General features: G+C 43.8%; 1 protein-coding gene across 1 annotated transcript in view; it reads right to left on the bottom strand.

Moving 5' to 3' along the window:
- LOC139246167 (SH3 domain and tetratricopeptide repeat-containing protein 1) overlaps positions 1 to 14,901 on the bottom strand; it is a 182,535-nt gene that overhangs the window by 147,164 nt on the left and 20,470 nt on the right. Inside the window, exons 2-3 of the mRNA XM_070871392.1 lie at positions 12,122 to 12,211; positions 785 to 912 (exon numbers count right to left, since the gene is read on the bottom strand). Of these exons, the coding sequence (XP_070727493.1) occupies positions 785 to 912; positions 12,122 to 12,211 (218 nt within the window). The remainder of the gene's footprint in view (positions 1 to 784; positions 913 to 12,121; positions 12,212 to 14,901) is intronic.

Genomic DNA, 14,901 nt, shown 5'->3' with positions numbered 1-14,901 from the left:
TACCAACCGCGGGGAACACCATTGTATACTTCCCTCCAGTCTGAAAAACACCCGTTCACCACTACTCTTTGCTTTCTGCCCCTTAGCCAGTTTTGTATCCATGCAGCTACTGCCCCTTTAATCACATGGACTTTAATTTTCCTAATAAGTCTATTATGTCTTACTTTGCCAAACATCTTTCGAAAGCCCATATACACAACATCAACCGCACTACCCCCTCCGTTACTTTAATGATTTAAAGACTGTGGTGAATGCGTTAATGGAAAGGTATAGTGGCTTAGTTAAAAAAAAAACGGGGGAGAAAGGCAGATTAGGGGCTGTGGGCAGTTAATTAGAAGAAAAGAACTGCTGGAAAGCCCCGAAACTCCTCCTGGAAACACAAGATGAGTTAAGGAAATAACCTTACCTGCGACCTCCTTCCATCCTTCAGTTGCTCTTGATTCACTTTCTTTTACACCCCCACCCCCCGCCACACCGGGATCGCAGTCCTCAGGGGATCTCCATGCCAGTCTGAGCACCAGCTTTTGGGGAACTAGAGTTTGGGTGCCCCGGGGAGAGGACGCTTTGGAAGGCGAAGCAGGAACACCCGTCATATTTCAATAATAATGTTGGGTCTGTATTAACTGCAGGTGCAGACCCAGTTATGCTCAATTGGGGTTCCCCAGGAAATTCCAGGGCTGCGTAGTGGAGACGGAGACCTAACAAAATGGGTTTCCCGTTCTCTATTCTTCTTTACTGCGCCTGGTGCGCAGCAAAGAGAAAAATCTTCTGCACTGTGACTTACACTAAGGAGGGCTACGATCTCTCCACAGTCATTCTCTAGAATGCGCAGTTTTCCTCTCAGCATATCCTGTAGCTGAGTATCAGGAAGTCCTGTTGTTTGTCTCTTCATGATCAGTTTCAGTAAAATATCTATCAAGGAAACAAATAAGTTTATATGTACAAAAATAGTTTGTATTTACATTGCTAGACACTGCCATTTTACAGTGGGAATTGGGCGGGCCACATTGTCCGCATGCCCGACATGAGACTCCCTAAGCAAGCGCTATACTCGGAACTCCTACATGGCAAGAGAGCCCCAGGTGGGCAGAGAAAAGATTTCAAGGACACCCTCAAAGCCTCCTTGACAAAGTGCAACATCCTCACCGGCACCTGGGAATCCCTGGCACAAGACCACCCAAAATGGAGGAAGAACATCCAGGAAGGCACTGAGCACTTCGAGTCTCGTCGCCGAAAGCATACAGAAATCAAGCACAGGCAGCGGAAGGAGCATGTGGCAAACCAGTCCCACCCGCTCACTCTTTCCTTCAACCACTGTCTGTCCCACCTGTGACAGAGACTGTAATTCCCGCATTGGACTGTACAGCCACCTGAGAACTCACTTTTAGAGTGGAAGCAAGTCTTCCTCGATTCTGAGGGATTGCCTATGATGATGATGATGTTATATGCACAGTCAATCCCTATTAATTGTTTCCTGCTAGACCTAACCTGTTATTATGTGGCCTTGTCCTGACACCCGAGTTCTCTAGTGGGGTCAGAGGCAGCTGTCACTGGCACTCACACCTCTGCACTTATGCTGGTGCAACGGAGCCAAAGAACTTTGGCCCTTATATGTTTTTTTAAACCATATTTTGATTTCCTTGATTCTCTTTCTGCACTGCACATTCATCTCGAAAGAAAAGCTAGTCTGGAAAAATGATCTCTCTGCAGTCTTCCTCAAAGCTGCTCCATGATTCATTTCTGTGGAGCCGAGTGGCTATGGAGGTTTTTTTCACTTCCTTCTTTCTCCCTCCCCCATGGAGTGTTTTGCTGCTACACAATGACCTGTGAAAAACGTGACCAAGCCAGAACAAGCAAAACGTGTCAACTATGGCAGAGTCCAAATGTAAGTTGAAGCTCAGACTGGATGGGCCAAGGAGATCATTTTCAGAATAGTTGCACAGTCGCAAGGTTGTAAGTTGCTCATTAGCAATGTCAGAAATCAACCCTGTAACATTTTGAAATCTGTGTGCTAATTTTAAAAGGAGAAGGTGGATCCTTCAACCTTCATGGGTCGGGGGAAAATCACCAATTTCCAAACACTTGCAAGCAAATCTTAGAAACATAGAAACATGGAAAATAGGTGCAGGAGAAGGCCATTCAGCCCTTCGAGCCTGCACCACCATTCAATATGATCATGGCTGATCGTGCACTTCAGTACCCCATTCCTGCTTTCTCTCCATATCCCTTGATCCCTTTAGCCGTCAGGGCCACATCTAACTCCCTTTTGAATATATCTAACGAGCTGGCCTCAACAACGTTCTGTGATAGAGAATTCCACGTTCACAATTCTCTGAGTGAAGAAGTTTCTCCTCATCTCAGTCCTAAATGGCTTATCCCTTATCCTTAGACTGTGACCCCTGGTTCTGGACTTTCCCAACATCGGGAACATTCTTCCTGCATCTAACCTGTCCAATCCTGTCAGAATTTTATATGTTTCTATGAGATCCCCTCTCATTCTTCTAAATTCCAGTGAATATAAGCCTCGTCGATCCAATCTTTCTTCATATGCCATCCTGGGAATCAGTCTGGTGAACCTTCGCTGCACTCCCTCAATTGCAAGAATGTCCTTCCTCAGATTAGGAGACCAAAACTGTACACAATATTTAAGGTGTGGCCTCACCAAGGCCCTGTACAACTGCAGTAAGACCTCCCTGCTCCTATACTCTATTCCTCTCGCTATGAAGGCCAACATGCCATTTGCCTTCTTCACCACCTGCTGTACCTGCATGCCAACTTTCAATGACTGATATACCATGACACGCAGGTCTCGTTGCACCTCACCTCCCCTTTTCCTAATCTGTCACCATTCAGATAATATTCTGCCTTCCGGTTTTTGCCACCAAAGTGGATAACCTAACATTTATCCACAGTATACTGCATCTGCCATGCATTTGCCCACTCACCTAACCTGTCCAAGTCACTCTGCAGCCTCTTAGCATCCTCCTCACAGCTCACACTGCCACCCAGCTTAGTGTCATCTGCAAACTTGGAGACATTACATTCAATTCCTTCATCTAAATCATTAATGTATATTGTAAATAGCTGGGATCCGAGCACTGAACCTTGCGGTACCCCACTAGTCACTGCACTGCCTTCTGAAAAGGATCCGTTTATTCCTACTCTTTGCTTCCAGTCTGCCAACCAGTTCTCTATCCATATCAATACATTACCCCCAATACCATATGCTTTAATTTTGCACACCAATCTCTTGTGTTGGACCTTGTCAAAAGCCTTTTGAAAGTCCAAATACACCACATCCACTGGTTCGCCCTTGTCCACTTTACTCGTTACATCCTCAAAAAATTCGAGAAGATTTGTCAGACATGATTTCCCTTTCATAAATCCATGCTGACTTGGATCGATCCTGTCAATGTTTTCCAAATGCGCTGCTATTACATCTTTAATAATTGATTCCAACATTTTCCCCACTACCGATGTCAGACTAACCGATCTATAATTCCCTGTTTTCTCTCTCCTTCCTTTTTTTAAAAAGTGGGGTTACATTAGCTACCCTCCAATCCATAGGAACTGATTCAGAGTCTATAGAATGTTGGAAAATGACCACCAATGATCCACTATTTCTAGGGCCACTTCCGTAAGTACTCTGAGAAGCAGACTATCAGGCCCTGGGGATTTATCGGCCTTCAGTCCCATCAATTTCCCTAACACAATTTCCTGACTAATAAGGATTTCCCTCAGTTCCTCCTTCTCGCGAGATCCTCGGTCCCCTAGTATTTCTAGAAGGTTATTTGTGTCTACCTTAGTGAAGACAGAACCAAAGTATTTGTTCAATTGGTCTGCCATTTCTTTGTTCCCCATTATAAATTCACCTGATTCTGACTGCAAAGGACCTACATTTGTCTTCACTAATCTTTTTCTCTTCACATATCTATAGAAGCTTTTGCAGTCAGTTTTTATGTTCGCTGCAAGCTTCCTCTCATACTCTATTTCCCCCCTCCTAATTAAACCCTTTGTCCTCCTCTGCTGAATTCTAAATTTCTCCCAATCCTCAGGTTTGCTGCTTTTTCTAGTCAATTTATATGCCTCTTCCTTGGATTTAACACTATCCCTAAGTTCCCTTGTTAGCCACGGTTGTTAGCCTTGTTACCACTTATACTGACTGTCATTAGGAATTCTTATGTGATTATAGAAATCTACTTCATACTTGCTACCTTAGCTACAGTCACGGATTCGTGAATGATATTGTGGCATATCCAGATAGTTCAGGGGATATTCTTCAAATTAAAAATTGCCATGGTTTAACAAGGTGCCATTTCTGTGCATTATTGCTCTCATGCATGATGTGAAAGTTGCATATCTTTTGGTATTTATAGAATTTTAATACCATCTCAATACTAATTAGTTGCTGTAGAGCAGAGGTTCCCAAACTGGGGGGGAGGGGAGCATGTCGAGGTTACCAGGGGGCACAAGGAGGATGCAAGCTGTGAACTCGCAAACGGGTAATGCCTGCAATATGTATTTTCTACATTGGTGGTGCTGTCGCGCCCCTCAACTCAGTCTGATTCCGCACTCTGCTCCCTCCAAAACTCAGGCATCCCCTGCAAACTGTTTCAGCTTTCAGCTATTTTCAATATTTTCAATTTAAATGGGTTTCTTTTAGTTTGTCTTCTGGTCTATACCTCCATGCAGCATAAATCTATTTTAGGAAGTGCTCCGGAGTCCTATGGTCCTTGTTGCCATAGAGAAATACATAAATAGCAGCGTGAGTGCCTCCCCCTCCCATGACTCCGCTTCTAAGTTCTGCAGCTCTGTGGAATGTCTGTTTTTTTGTTTCCTGCATCAAAGTCCTCATGAGCCCTTGGGTCCCTGTGATGCTTAGAGAAATGTTTTGACTATTAGCCCTCCTTTAAAACCTTTTCTCAGCCTCAAAAGTTACTTTAATGCCCAGTGACCCGCACTTTTCTGGAAAGTTTGTTTTGCCTTGCTGAGATTTAGTGTTGTTGCTTACTTGACATCCTCTTAAATTGAAAAATAAATTTAAAATGGCATTCACACTGATGAATTGTTGATGTTTTCACAACAAAAAAAAATTACACCTTCCCTCCTACAAAGCAACCTAACAATTAGTCCTTGTTCCACTCCCACAACCTGACCACAGACTTATTCTAGTGAGAATTGTTCTTCCAGCACCTGGCTCACATCCCAAACTCGAAGGGAGGAGAGGCCTGCAGATTTCCTTTCAGTAACGTTGCTTGCACTGTCATGGTGGCTGTGAAATTCCTCGGATCTGCTCACTCTTCACTGGCGTTACATCACCAGAAGTATGGTGAAAAGTTAAAGCAGATCCAAGGAATTTCACGGCCACTATGACAGTGCATGCAACTTCACTGAAAGGAAAGCTGCGGGCCTCTCCGCCCTTCGAGTTAGGGATGTGATCCTTGAACAGAACATTTTTAATGTGCTTCCAATAGCTCATTGGAATTATTAGGTCTGTGATGACACCAACCAGTAACACCACCAAGCCTGTGCTCCGCACCAATGGGTTACAAGGATTGGGCACAGATTTCTCTGTCTTTTCAGAAAGTGGCAGTGAGCCCACTTCCTTAAGGTCCCCTCCAATGCCTTTGAGGGAGCTTAGACATGGGCCCTGCCTACTGCTGAGACACCAGCTACCCTGAGATGAGAGTCAACTCAGACTTCTAAAGGTTCCCGAGGAACCATCTTGGTCACCCGTTACCCAACCTCATGCCATTCAGGGAGACTTTTGTGGTAGTAAATTAGGAAGTAAAGTAAATCAGCCTGCAAAAAGGGTGGTCACTGTGTTAAGTAGTTGTAGAAAGGGAGATGTTTTTTCAAGTAAAGTTATCTTGATCACATAGAATCGTGAGTTAATTTCTGTGTCTGCTTTCAACTTCTGGGAGTTGGATGATGGCAGGGGAAATGTAAACATATGTCTTATGGCAGTACTCTTGGAAAGTGAGATATTTTGTGAAAGAGTGTGGGGGAAGCACGGACAGATGTTAAGTGACTTCATTTGGCAATTGAACCTTTATGTATCGAAAGGTCTGCTGTCCACTTCCTCTCTTTATGCAGCCTTCTCGTGCTGTGGGGATGCCTAAGACAGACTTTATTGATCTGTGGACCCTGATGAGTGAGTATCGACATATAGGGAAGAGATGCTAGACTAGCAGCCTCCAATATAGCCTCATCCATCTCTTCATAACATCAAAATAAGGATACTCCCATGAAGAAATCTACTTAGTGCTAAGCCATATTTTGAGTAGAGCTCCCAGTAAAACCAGCAGCAGAAATCCTGAATTAACCTCCAAAGTACTAAAATGAATGAATGCTATGTATGTAAAGACACATTGTTATACACAGCACACAAGGGCAGGAACTGTCCTTGACATCAAGACAGCATTTGACCAAGTGTGACACCAAGGAGCCCCAGTAAAACTAAAGTTAGTGGGGATCAGGGGAAATTCTCCAGTGGCTGGAGTCATACCTGGCACAATGGAAGAAGGTTGTGGTTACCAGATGTCAAGTCAATCATCTCATGACCCATGATATCGCTGCAAGAGTTCCTCAGAGCACCAGTCTAGGCCCAATTATTTTCATCGATCACCTTCACTCCATCATGAGGTCAAAAGTGGGTTATTCGCTGATGGTGCACAGTGTTCAGCTCCATGCGGAATAACTCAGTAATGAAGCAGATAATCATGCCCATTTGCAGAAAGACGTGGACAAAATCTAGGCTTGGGCTGATAAGTGGTAACACTCGTGCCACACATGCGCGAAGCAATTACCATCTCCAAGATAGCGTCTAACCACTTCTCCTTTATATTCAATAGCATTACGATTGGCAAGTCCCCCACCATCAACATTCTGGGGGTCACCATTAACTAAAAACTTAACTTGAACAGCCACATAAATGCCGTGGCTACTAGAGCAGGTCAGAGACTGAGTATTCTGCATTGACTGGCTCACCTCCTAACTGTCCACAACCTACAAGGCACAAATCAGGAGTATAATGGAATACTCTTGCCTGGATGGCTGCAGCTGCAACAACACTCAGCTTGGCATCATCTGGAACAAAGCAGTCCACTTGATCGGCATCCTGCCTATCAGTTTAAATATCCACTCCCTCCACCACCAATGTAACGTGGCTGCTGTGTCTACTACTTGCAGGGGAGATTTACTGGAATGAAACCAGAGTTGAGGGACTTCAGTTCTGTGAGGAGACCAGAGAAGCTGGAATTGTTCTCCTTAGAGCAGAGAAGATTACGGTAAGATTTAATAGAAGTGTTCAAAATTATGAGGGGTTTTGATAAAGTATATCTGTTTCCACTGGCAGGAGGGCCAATAATCAGAAGACACAGATTTAAGATAATTAGCAAAAGAACCAGAGGGGAGATGAGGAGGCTTTTTAATAGATATATATAAACAGAACAAGTTGTTATGATCTGGAATTCACTGCTTTAAAGGGTGGTGGAAGTAGATTCAGTAACTTTCAAAAGGGAATTGGATATAGACTTGAAAAGAAAAATTTGCACAGCTATGGGGAAAAGAGCAGGGGAGTGGGACAAACTGGATAACTCTTTCAAAGAGCCAGCATAGGCACAATGGGCCGGTTGGCCTCGATCTGTGCTGTATGATTCTATCTACAGGATGTACTGCAGCCAAGGCTCTTTTGGCAGCATTTCGCAATGGGTGACCTCCACCACCGAGAAGGACTAGGGCAGCAAGTGCATGGGAACACCATTGCCTCCAAGTCACACACCATTCCAACTCGGACATACGGCGCTGTTCCGTTCCTTCATCGCCGCTGGGTCTGGACCTCCCTATCCAACAGCATTATGGAGTACCTTCACGTGATGAATTGCAGTGCTTCAAGAAGAAGGGCCTTCACCGCTTTCTCAAGGGCATCTATGGATGGGCAATAAATGCTGGCCTTGCCAGCGATGCCCATCTCCCAAGAATTTTTTTGAAATTAGCTCCTCAATGTGGTATCTGCCTCAAGGATAGGAGGAAAGGCCAGCAGCTCTTACCTAAACTGTTATAGTGTCAGTAATTATTTGATATGGGTATGGGGTGGTAATTGAGGGGAATGGGGAAGAGAGGTTAGCAACAACCCTTTGACTCTACTTAAAGTGGCAGAACTATTTTGTAATGGGCATTAAAAGGAATTGGTTGTTTTTTGGGGGGAGGAGAATTCAGATGGAGTTTTATTTTTGTGAAGGATTTGAGGCTTTAGAGAATGTATTTTCCTATTTACCACCCAGTAAAGGAGAGAGATTAAAAAGCAGGACATTACTCCTGGTGCCATGAGCTAGTGAGTACAGAAATAGGAGGATAGAGCAGATGAATATGTGGCTGCAAAGATGAAATAAGAGGGAGGGCTTTAGTTTCCTGAGGCATTGGGACCATTTCTGGGGGAGGTGGGATCTGTACATGCTGGAAGAGTTGCACCTCACAGAACCAGGCCCAATATCCTAGCGGAGGGGTTTGCTAGTGCTGTTGGGGATCAAATCAAATTCATCAGGGTAGCCTTGAGGAGGAGTTCATAAATTGCATAAGGGACGGGTTCCTTGAGCAGTATGTAACAGAACCAACCAGGGGACCAGGCTATCTTAGATCTGGTCCTGTGTAATGAGACAGGATTAATAAACAATCTCCTAGTAAAGGATCCCTTTGGAATGAGTGATCATAGCAAATTCAGATGGAGGACAAGAAAGTTGGATCTCAAACCAGCATACTAAGCTTAAGTAAAGGAGACTACAAAGGTATGAGGGCAGAGTTGGCTAAAGTGACTGGGAAAATAGATTAAAATGTAGGATGGTTGATGAACAGTGGCAGACATTTAAGGAGATATTTCATAACTCTCAAGAAAAATGCATTCCAGCGAGGAGAAAAGGGTGTAAAAGAAAAGACAGCCATCTATGGCTAACTAAAGAAATAAAGGATGGTATCCAATTAAAAACAAGGGCATACAAAGTGGCCGAAACTAGTGGGAGCACAGAAGATTGGGAAGCTTTTAAAAGCCAGCAAAGAATGACTAAAACAAATGATTAAGAAAGGGAAGATAGACTATGAAAGTAAACTAGCACAAAATATAAAAACAGATAGCAAGAGTTTCTATAGGTATATAAAAAGGAAAAGAGTGGCTTAAATAAATGTTGGTCCCTTAGAGGACAAAACCGATGAATTAGTGATGTGGTACATGGAGATGGCAGAAACTCTGAACAAATATTTTGTATCAGTCTTTATGGAAGAGGTCACTAAAAATATCCCACCAGTAGATAGTCAAGGGGCTATAAGGCGGGGGGAACTTACCGCAATCATAATCACTAAGGAGGTGGTACTCAGTAGGATAATGGGACTAAAGGTGGATAAATCCCCTGGACCTGATGGCTTGCATCCTAGGGTCTTAAGAGCAGTAGCGGCAGGGATACTGGATGTATTGGTTGTAATTAACAAAAATTCCTTGGATTCTGGGGAGGTTCCTGCAAATTGGAAAACTGCAAATGTAACCCCCCTATTTAAAAAAGGAGGCAGGCAAAAAGCAGGAAACTAGAGACCAGTTAGGCTAACATCTGTGGTTGGAAAAATGTTGGAGTCCATTATTAAAGAAGCAGTAGCAGAACATTTGGAAAAGCATAATTCAGTCAGGCAGAGTCAGCATGGATTTATGAAGAGGAAATCATGTTTGACAAATTTGCTGGAATTCTTTGATGATGTAACTTACAGGGTAGATACATAGAAACATAGAAACATAGAAAATAGGCGCAGGAGTAGGTCATTCGGCCCTTCGAGCCTGCACCACGATTCAATATGATCATGGCTGATCATTCCCTCAGTAGCTTTTCTCTCCATACCCTTTGATCCCTTTAGTCATAAGGGCCATATCTAACTCCCTCTTGAATATATCCAATAAACTGGCATCAACAACTCTCTGCGGTAGGGAATTCCACAGGTTAACAACTCTCTGAGTGAAGATGTTTCTCCTCATCTCAGTCCTAAATGGCCCACCCCTTATCCTGAGATTGTGTCCCTGGTTCTGGACTTCCCCAACATCGGGAACATTCTTCCCGCATCTAACCTGTCCAGTCCCATCAGAATCTTATAAGTTTCTATGAGATCCCCTCTCATCCTTCTAAACTATAGTGTATAAAGGCCCAGTCGATACAGTCTCTCCTCATATGTCAGTCCAGCCATCCCGGGAATCAATCTGGTGAACCTTCGCCGCACTCCCTCAATAGCAAGAACGTCCTTCCTCAGATTAGGAGACCAAAACTGCACACAATACTCCAGGTGAGGCCTCACCAAGGCCCTGTACAACTGTAGTAAGACCTCCCTGCTCCTATACTCAAATCCCCTAGCTATGAAAACCAGCATACCATTTGCCTTCTTCACTGCCTGCTGTACCTGTATGCCAACTTTCAATGACTGATGAACCATGACACCCAGGTCTCGTTGCACCTCCCCTTTTCCTAATCTGTCGCCATTCAGATAATATTCTGCCTTCGTGTTTTTGTCCTCAAAGTGGATAACTTCACATTTATCCACATTATACTGCATCTGCCATGCATTTGCCCACTCACCTAACCTGTCCAAGTCACCCTGCAGCCTCTTAGCGTCCTTCTCACAGCTCACACTGCCACCTAGTTTAGTGTCATCTGCAAACATGGAGATAAACTTGGGGAACCAGCGGATGTGATGTATATGGACTTCTAGAAGGCATTTGACAAGGTGACACATAAAAGGTTATTGCACAAGATAAAAGCTCACGGGGTTGGGGGTAATATAGGGTTGGGGGTAATATATTAGCATGGATAGAGGATTGGCTAATAAACAGAAAACAGAGAGTTGGGATAAATGGTTCATTCTCGGGTTGGCAATCAGTAATTAGTGGGGTGCCACAAGAATCAGTGCTGGGACCCCAACTATTTACAATCTATATTAACGATTTGGATGAAGGGACTGAGTGTAACGTAACCAAGTTTCCTGACGATACAAAGATGGGAGGAAAAGCAATGTGTGAGGAGGACACATAAAACCTGCAAAAGGACATAGACAGGCTAATTGAGTGGGCAAAAATTTGGCAGATGGAGTATAATGTTAGAAATTGTGAGGTTATGTACTTCGGCAGAAAAAAAATCGAGGAGCAAGTTACTTTTTAAATGGAGAAGAATTGCATAGTGCTGCAGTACAGCAGGACCTGGGGGTCCTGGTGCATTGAACACAAAAGGTTAGTATGCAGTGATCAGGAAGAACAATGGAATCTTGACCTTTACTGCAAAGGGGATGGAATATAAAAGCAGGGAAATCTTGCTATAGTTATACAAGGTATTGATGAGGTCACACCTGGAATACTGCGTACAGTTTTGGTTTCCATATTTAAGAAAAGATATACTTGCTTTGGAGGCAGTTTAGAGAAGGTTCACTAGGTTGATTCCGGAGATGAGGGGGTTGACTTATGAGGAAAGGTTAAGTAGGTTGGGCCTCTACTCATTGGAATTCAGAAGAATGAGAGGCGATCTTATCGAAACGTATAAGATTATGAGGAGTTTTGACAAGGTGGATGCAGAGAGCATGTTTCCACTGATAGGGGAGACTAGAACTAGGGGACATAATCTTAGAATAAGGGGCCGCCCATTTAAAACTGAGATGAGGAGGAATTTCTTCTCTCAGAGGGTTGTAAATCTATGGAATTCACTGCTTCAGAAGCTGGATCATTAAATAAATTGAAGTCAGAGATCGACAGTTCCTTAACCGATAAGAGTATAAGGGATTATGGGGAGCAGGCAAGTAAGTGGACCTGAGTCCATGATCGGATCAGCCATGATCGTATTGAATGGCGGAGCAGGCTCGAGGGGCCGTATGGCCTACTCCTACTCCTATTTCTTATGTTTTTATGTTCTAATTCAGAGGAGAATCCAGGCCCAAGTCTCATTATTTTAATCACTCACATTCTACTTTTATGGCACAGAGTAGTCGAACTCCAGTGCACAGTGCCAGTGTCACACTGGTTTGCATGGTTTGCATATCTTTCAAAAATGTTTTACTGAGCATACACACAAATATAACTGTTACTGTATATATTACGAGTCATCCTTACCCGTTTCCCAATTTCCCATGCCTGTTGAATCATGTGATGGTTCTTCAGGAAGCGAAAAAGATGCTTCATTTTCTTCTAAAGGACCCAGTACTAGAATGCATTGAGTTAGAAAGAATGTCAGGATACTGTACAATTGTTCTAAACATGTTATTAACACTTCATAAATGTAGCAATAATACACTATAAATAATAGAACTTTTCATAATTCTAACAAAAAGGACCCACTCCCTAAACTACGAGCCTGTCGGGCCAATTTTTCAATGTCGGATCTCAGCAGAAAGCATTGCCCACCAGCAGCTCATAGCAGGAAATCATCCAAACGCTCCCAAAATTTTACCTCCATATTATTGGATGGAAAATTGTGGGAAGCATGCATCCAAATCCGTGATTTATGCTCCTGAATGGGAAGGCCCCCTTCTAGGAGCCTAATTTCATGACATTGGCATTATCTTTTCTCTTTATAGAGACAGAATGTGCTGTATAGTTTAAGAATTTTCTATTTTTTTCATATTTCTACCATATTTCATATTTGCTGTTTGTTCTTTTTTTCGTTTCATCTTTAAAGTAAAGCAATACTTGCAGCAGTTTTCTCAATCAGGCTATATTACAAATCAGTTGCAGCCAAACCCAATCCAACCAATCACTTTACAAAAGGTTGAAATTTCAGAATTGCTAACAATCACTTAGAGAGATGGGAGTCAAAACTCCTCAATTCTGCTCTGCTGCCGTACTATCGCGGAGCAGGAGTCATTCCCCACCGCTGGACTTGGACCCTGACCTGCTGGAGTATCCAGGATGAGGTTGTTCACATAAACCAGATGCCAACTTCAGCACCCAGTGGAAGAGTCAGTTGCGGCAGTGGAAAGCCAAGAGGGACATTACGGGGCTTTGCCGTTTCCAGGGCAACAACGGAGGCGGGGTGGGAAATTTCCGCCCAATTAACCTTCGTAATTAATTGCTTAACTTTCGTCATTTGGGTTCTGCGCCGGGGCGCAGCGCAAAGTGAGGCGTTGAACTATTTTCGCGGCGCAAAAACGGGAACCTTGCCAACTTTAGTGCGGGGCCGGGAGCGCTCCGAGAGAGGCCTTGGGAGGGGAAAATAAAAAAAATTAAAAAATTAACAAAAACATTCAATAAACATTGCTAACGCCCTTACCTCACAAATCTCTGCAAAAATATAAAAAAATAAAAACATTAACTTAGCTTTTTTTCAGTTTATCAAATTCACTGCCGCTGGCAGGTCTGCACCACTGTATTTTCACTGGCAGTCATCGCGGGACGTGTTTCACGGCGTACAGGTCAGGTGAGACTCGAAACTCACAGTGGTATTGCAAATGCGAGCCGTTGCACACCCACCGCAGGTCTCCCTGACAGTGCTGCTAACCACTATCGCAAAAACCGACCCGAGGATCGCGCCCGGATGAAAAACAGCTGACCGCCCCATTTTTCGCCACGGAGGGTCAAAACCCAGTGAAAATCGGGTCGCAAACGACCTGAAAATCCAGCCCAACAGGTCAAAAAATCTGAAGGCCCATTCGAATTAGTCCCTTTAATCAAAGGGCCAATTTAAACTGTGCACCATTCCTTATCTGAGGTGGCCTGGGTTTTGGCCTGGAACACCACTAGAGGCCCCACTTCCACAAATCCATTGACCTCGATACCAGTAGCTTGCCTGTGTCCAGAATGATCAGTACTCAGGAGACAAGAACTGTGAGGAATACAATGAGTAACACCATCGCATCTGCTTTTTACAGATCAGGCCTTAATCGGATCTTCTGCCTGCTCCCACCCACAGCAATAATTCCCAGCCTGTTATCTGCAGGGCTGAGAGCTGGCATTTCCAGTTCCCACCAACCAGCCTTCCCCCTCCCATTTACACGAGTACTTCACCCCAAGCTTTGAGTAAAAATGGGGCTATACTTGATATTTAGTGTTCACTTGGGCCTGCTTGCTTTCCAGTTGTTGAGCCTGCTTTGGATTCCACTAAGTTACACGACACATCAGACCAGCAACCTGAGGATGTTATAGATGGATGGAAGGATGCTTTCCCTGGAGCAAATAACATGGAGTCTGCAATTTTTTGGCATTTCACAAAAACAAAGAAATGAGCATTTAAAAAATCTGCAATTTATAATTATTTAGTGGTTTCTGATCGGAAGCGGTCGTATGTACATTTTTTTAAATGTGTCTGTTAAATTAATTTTAAGCCACAGAATATTATGAGTAACAAAGCAGTAGATTGTCAACGTTCCAGGTCTGAGGTTGTTTTCTTGGTGCATATAAATAAAAACAATTCCCAACTAGTGCTCCCTTCAGGCTCAGCTACTCATTGGGAGCGTCCGATTGCGAAATTAGCCAACAAATCCTGCAACATAGGGGTCATGGCTGGAGAGTGATGACTTCCTAGTCAGGAGGTCCTATGCCCCAGTCTGAGATATTCCAGGGTGAGCATTAGCTGCTGTTATGTAGAGTCACACCAGACAACTTGGCCTAATGAATGCAGAAGTGGTGCCCAAGTGGCAGAAGTGGATCATGTCCCGACATCCTTCTGTACACCTGGCTCATTCTGGCAGGCTTCCTAGCCTTCTTAGCAGGTGGGCATTTGAGATGTGCCTCTGATGGCACGAGACCTCTTAATGATGCCAAAGAACTTTGGCAGGGCCTCTGGCAGGCACATACTGGCACTTATTCCAGATTGTCAGCTCAGAATCTTTGGCTCCAACATGTACTTATGCACAACTTTACTTCTGACAGTTTCAATATAAAACAATGATAGCATG

Source organism: Pristiophorus japonicus, chromosome 2 (assembly GCF_044704955.1).
Source record: "Pristiophorus japonicus isolate sPriJap1 chromosome 2, sPriJap1.hap1, whole genome shotgun sequence".
Classification (NCBI taxonomy): domain Eukaryota; kingdom Metazoa; phylum Chordata; class Chondrichthyes; family Pristiophoridae; genus Pristiophorus; species Pristiophorus japonicus.
Note: the sequence above shows the minus strand (reverse complement) of the source record. Positions and strands in the feature narration are given on the sequence as shown.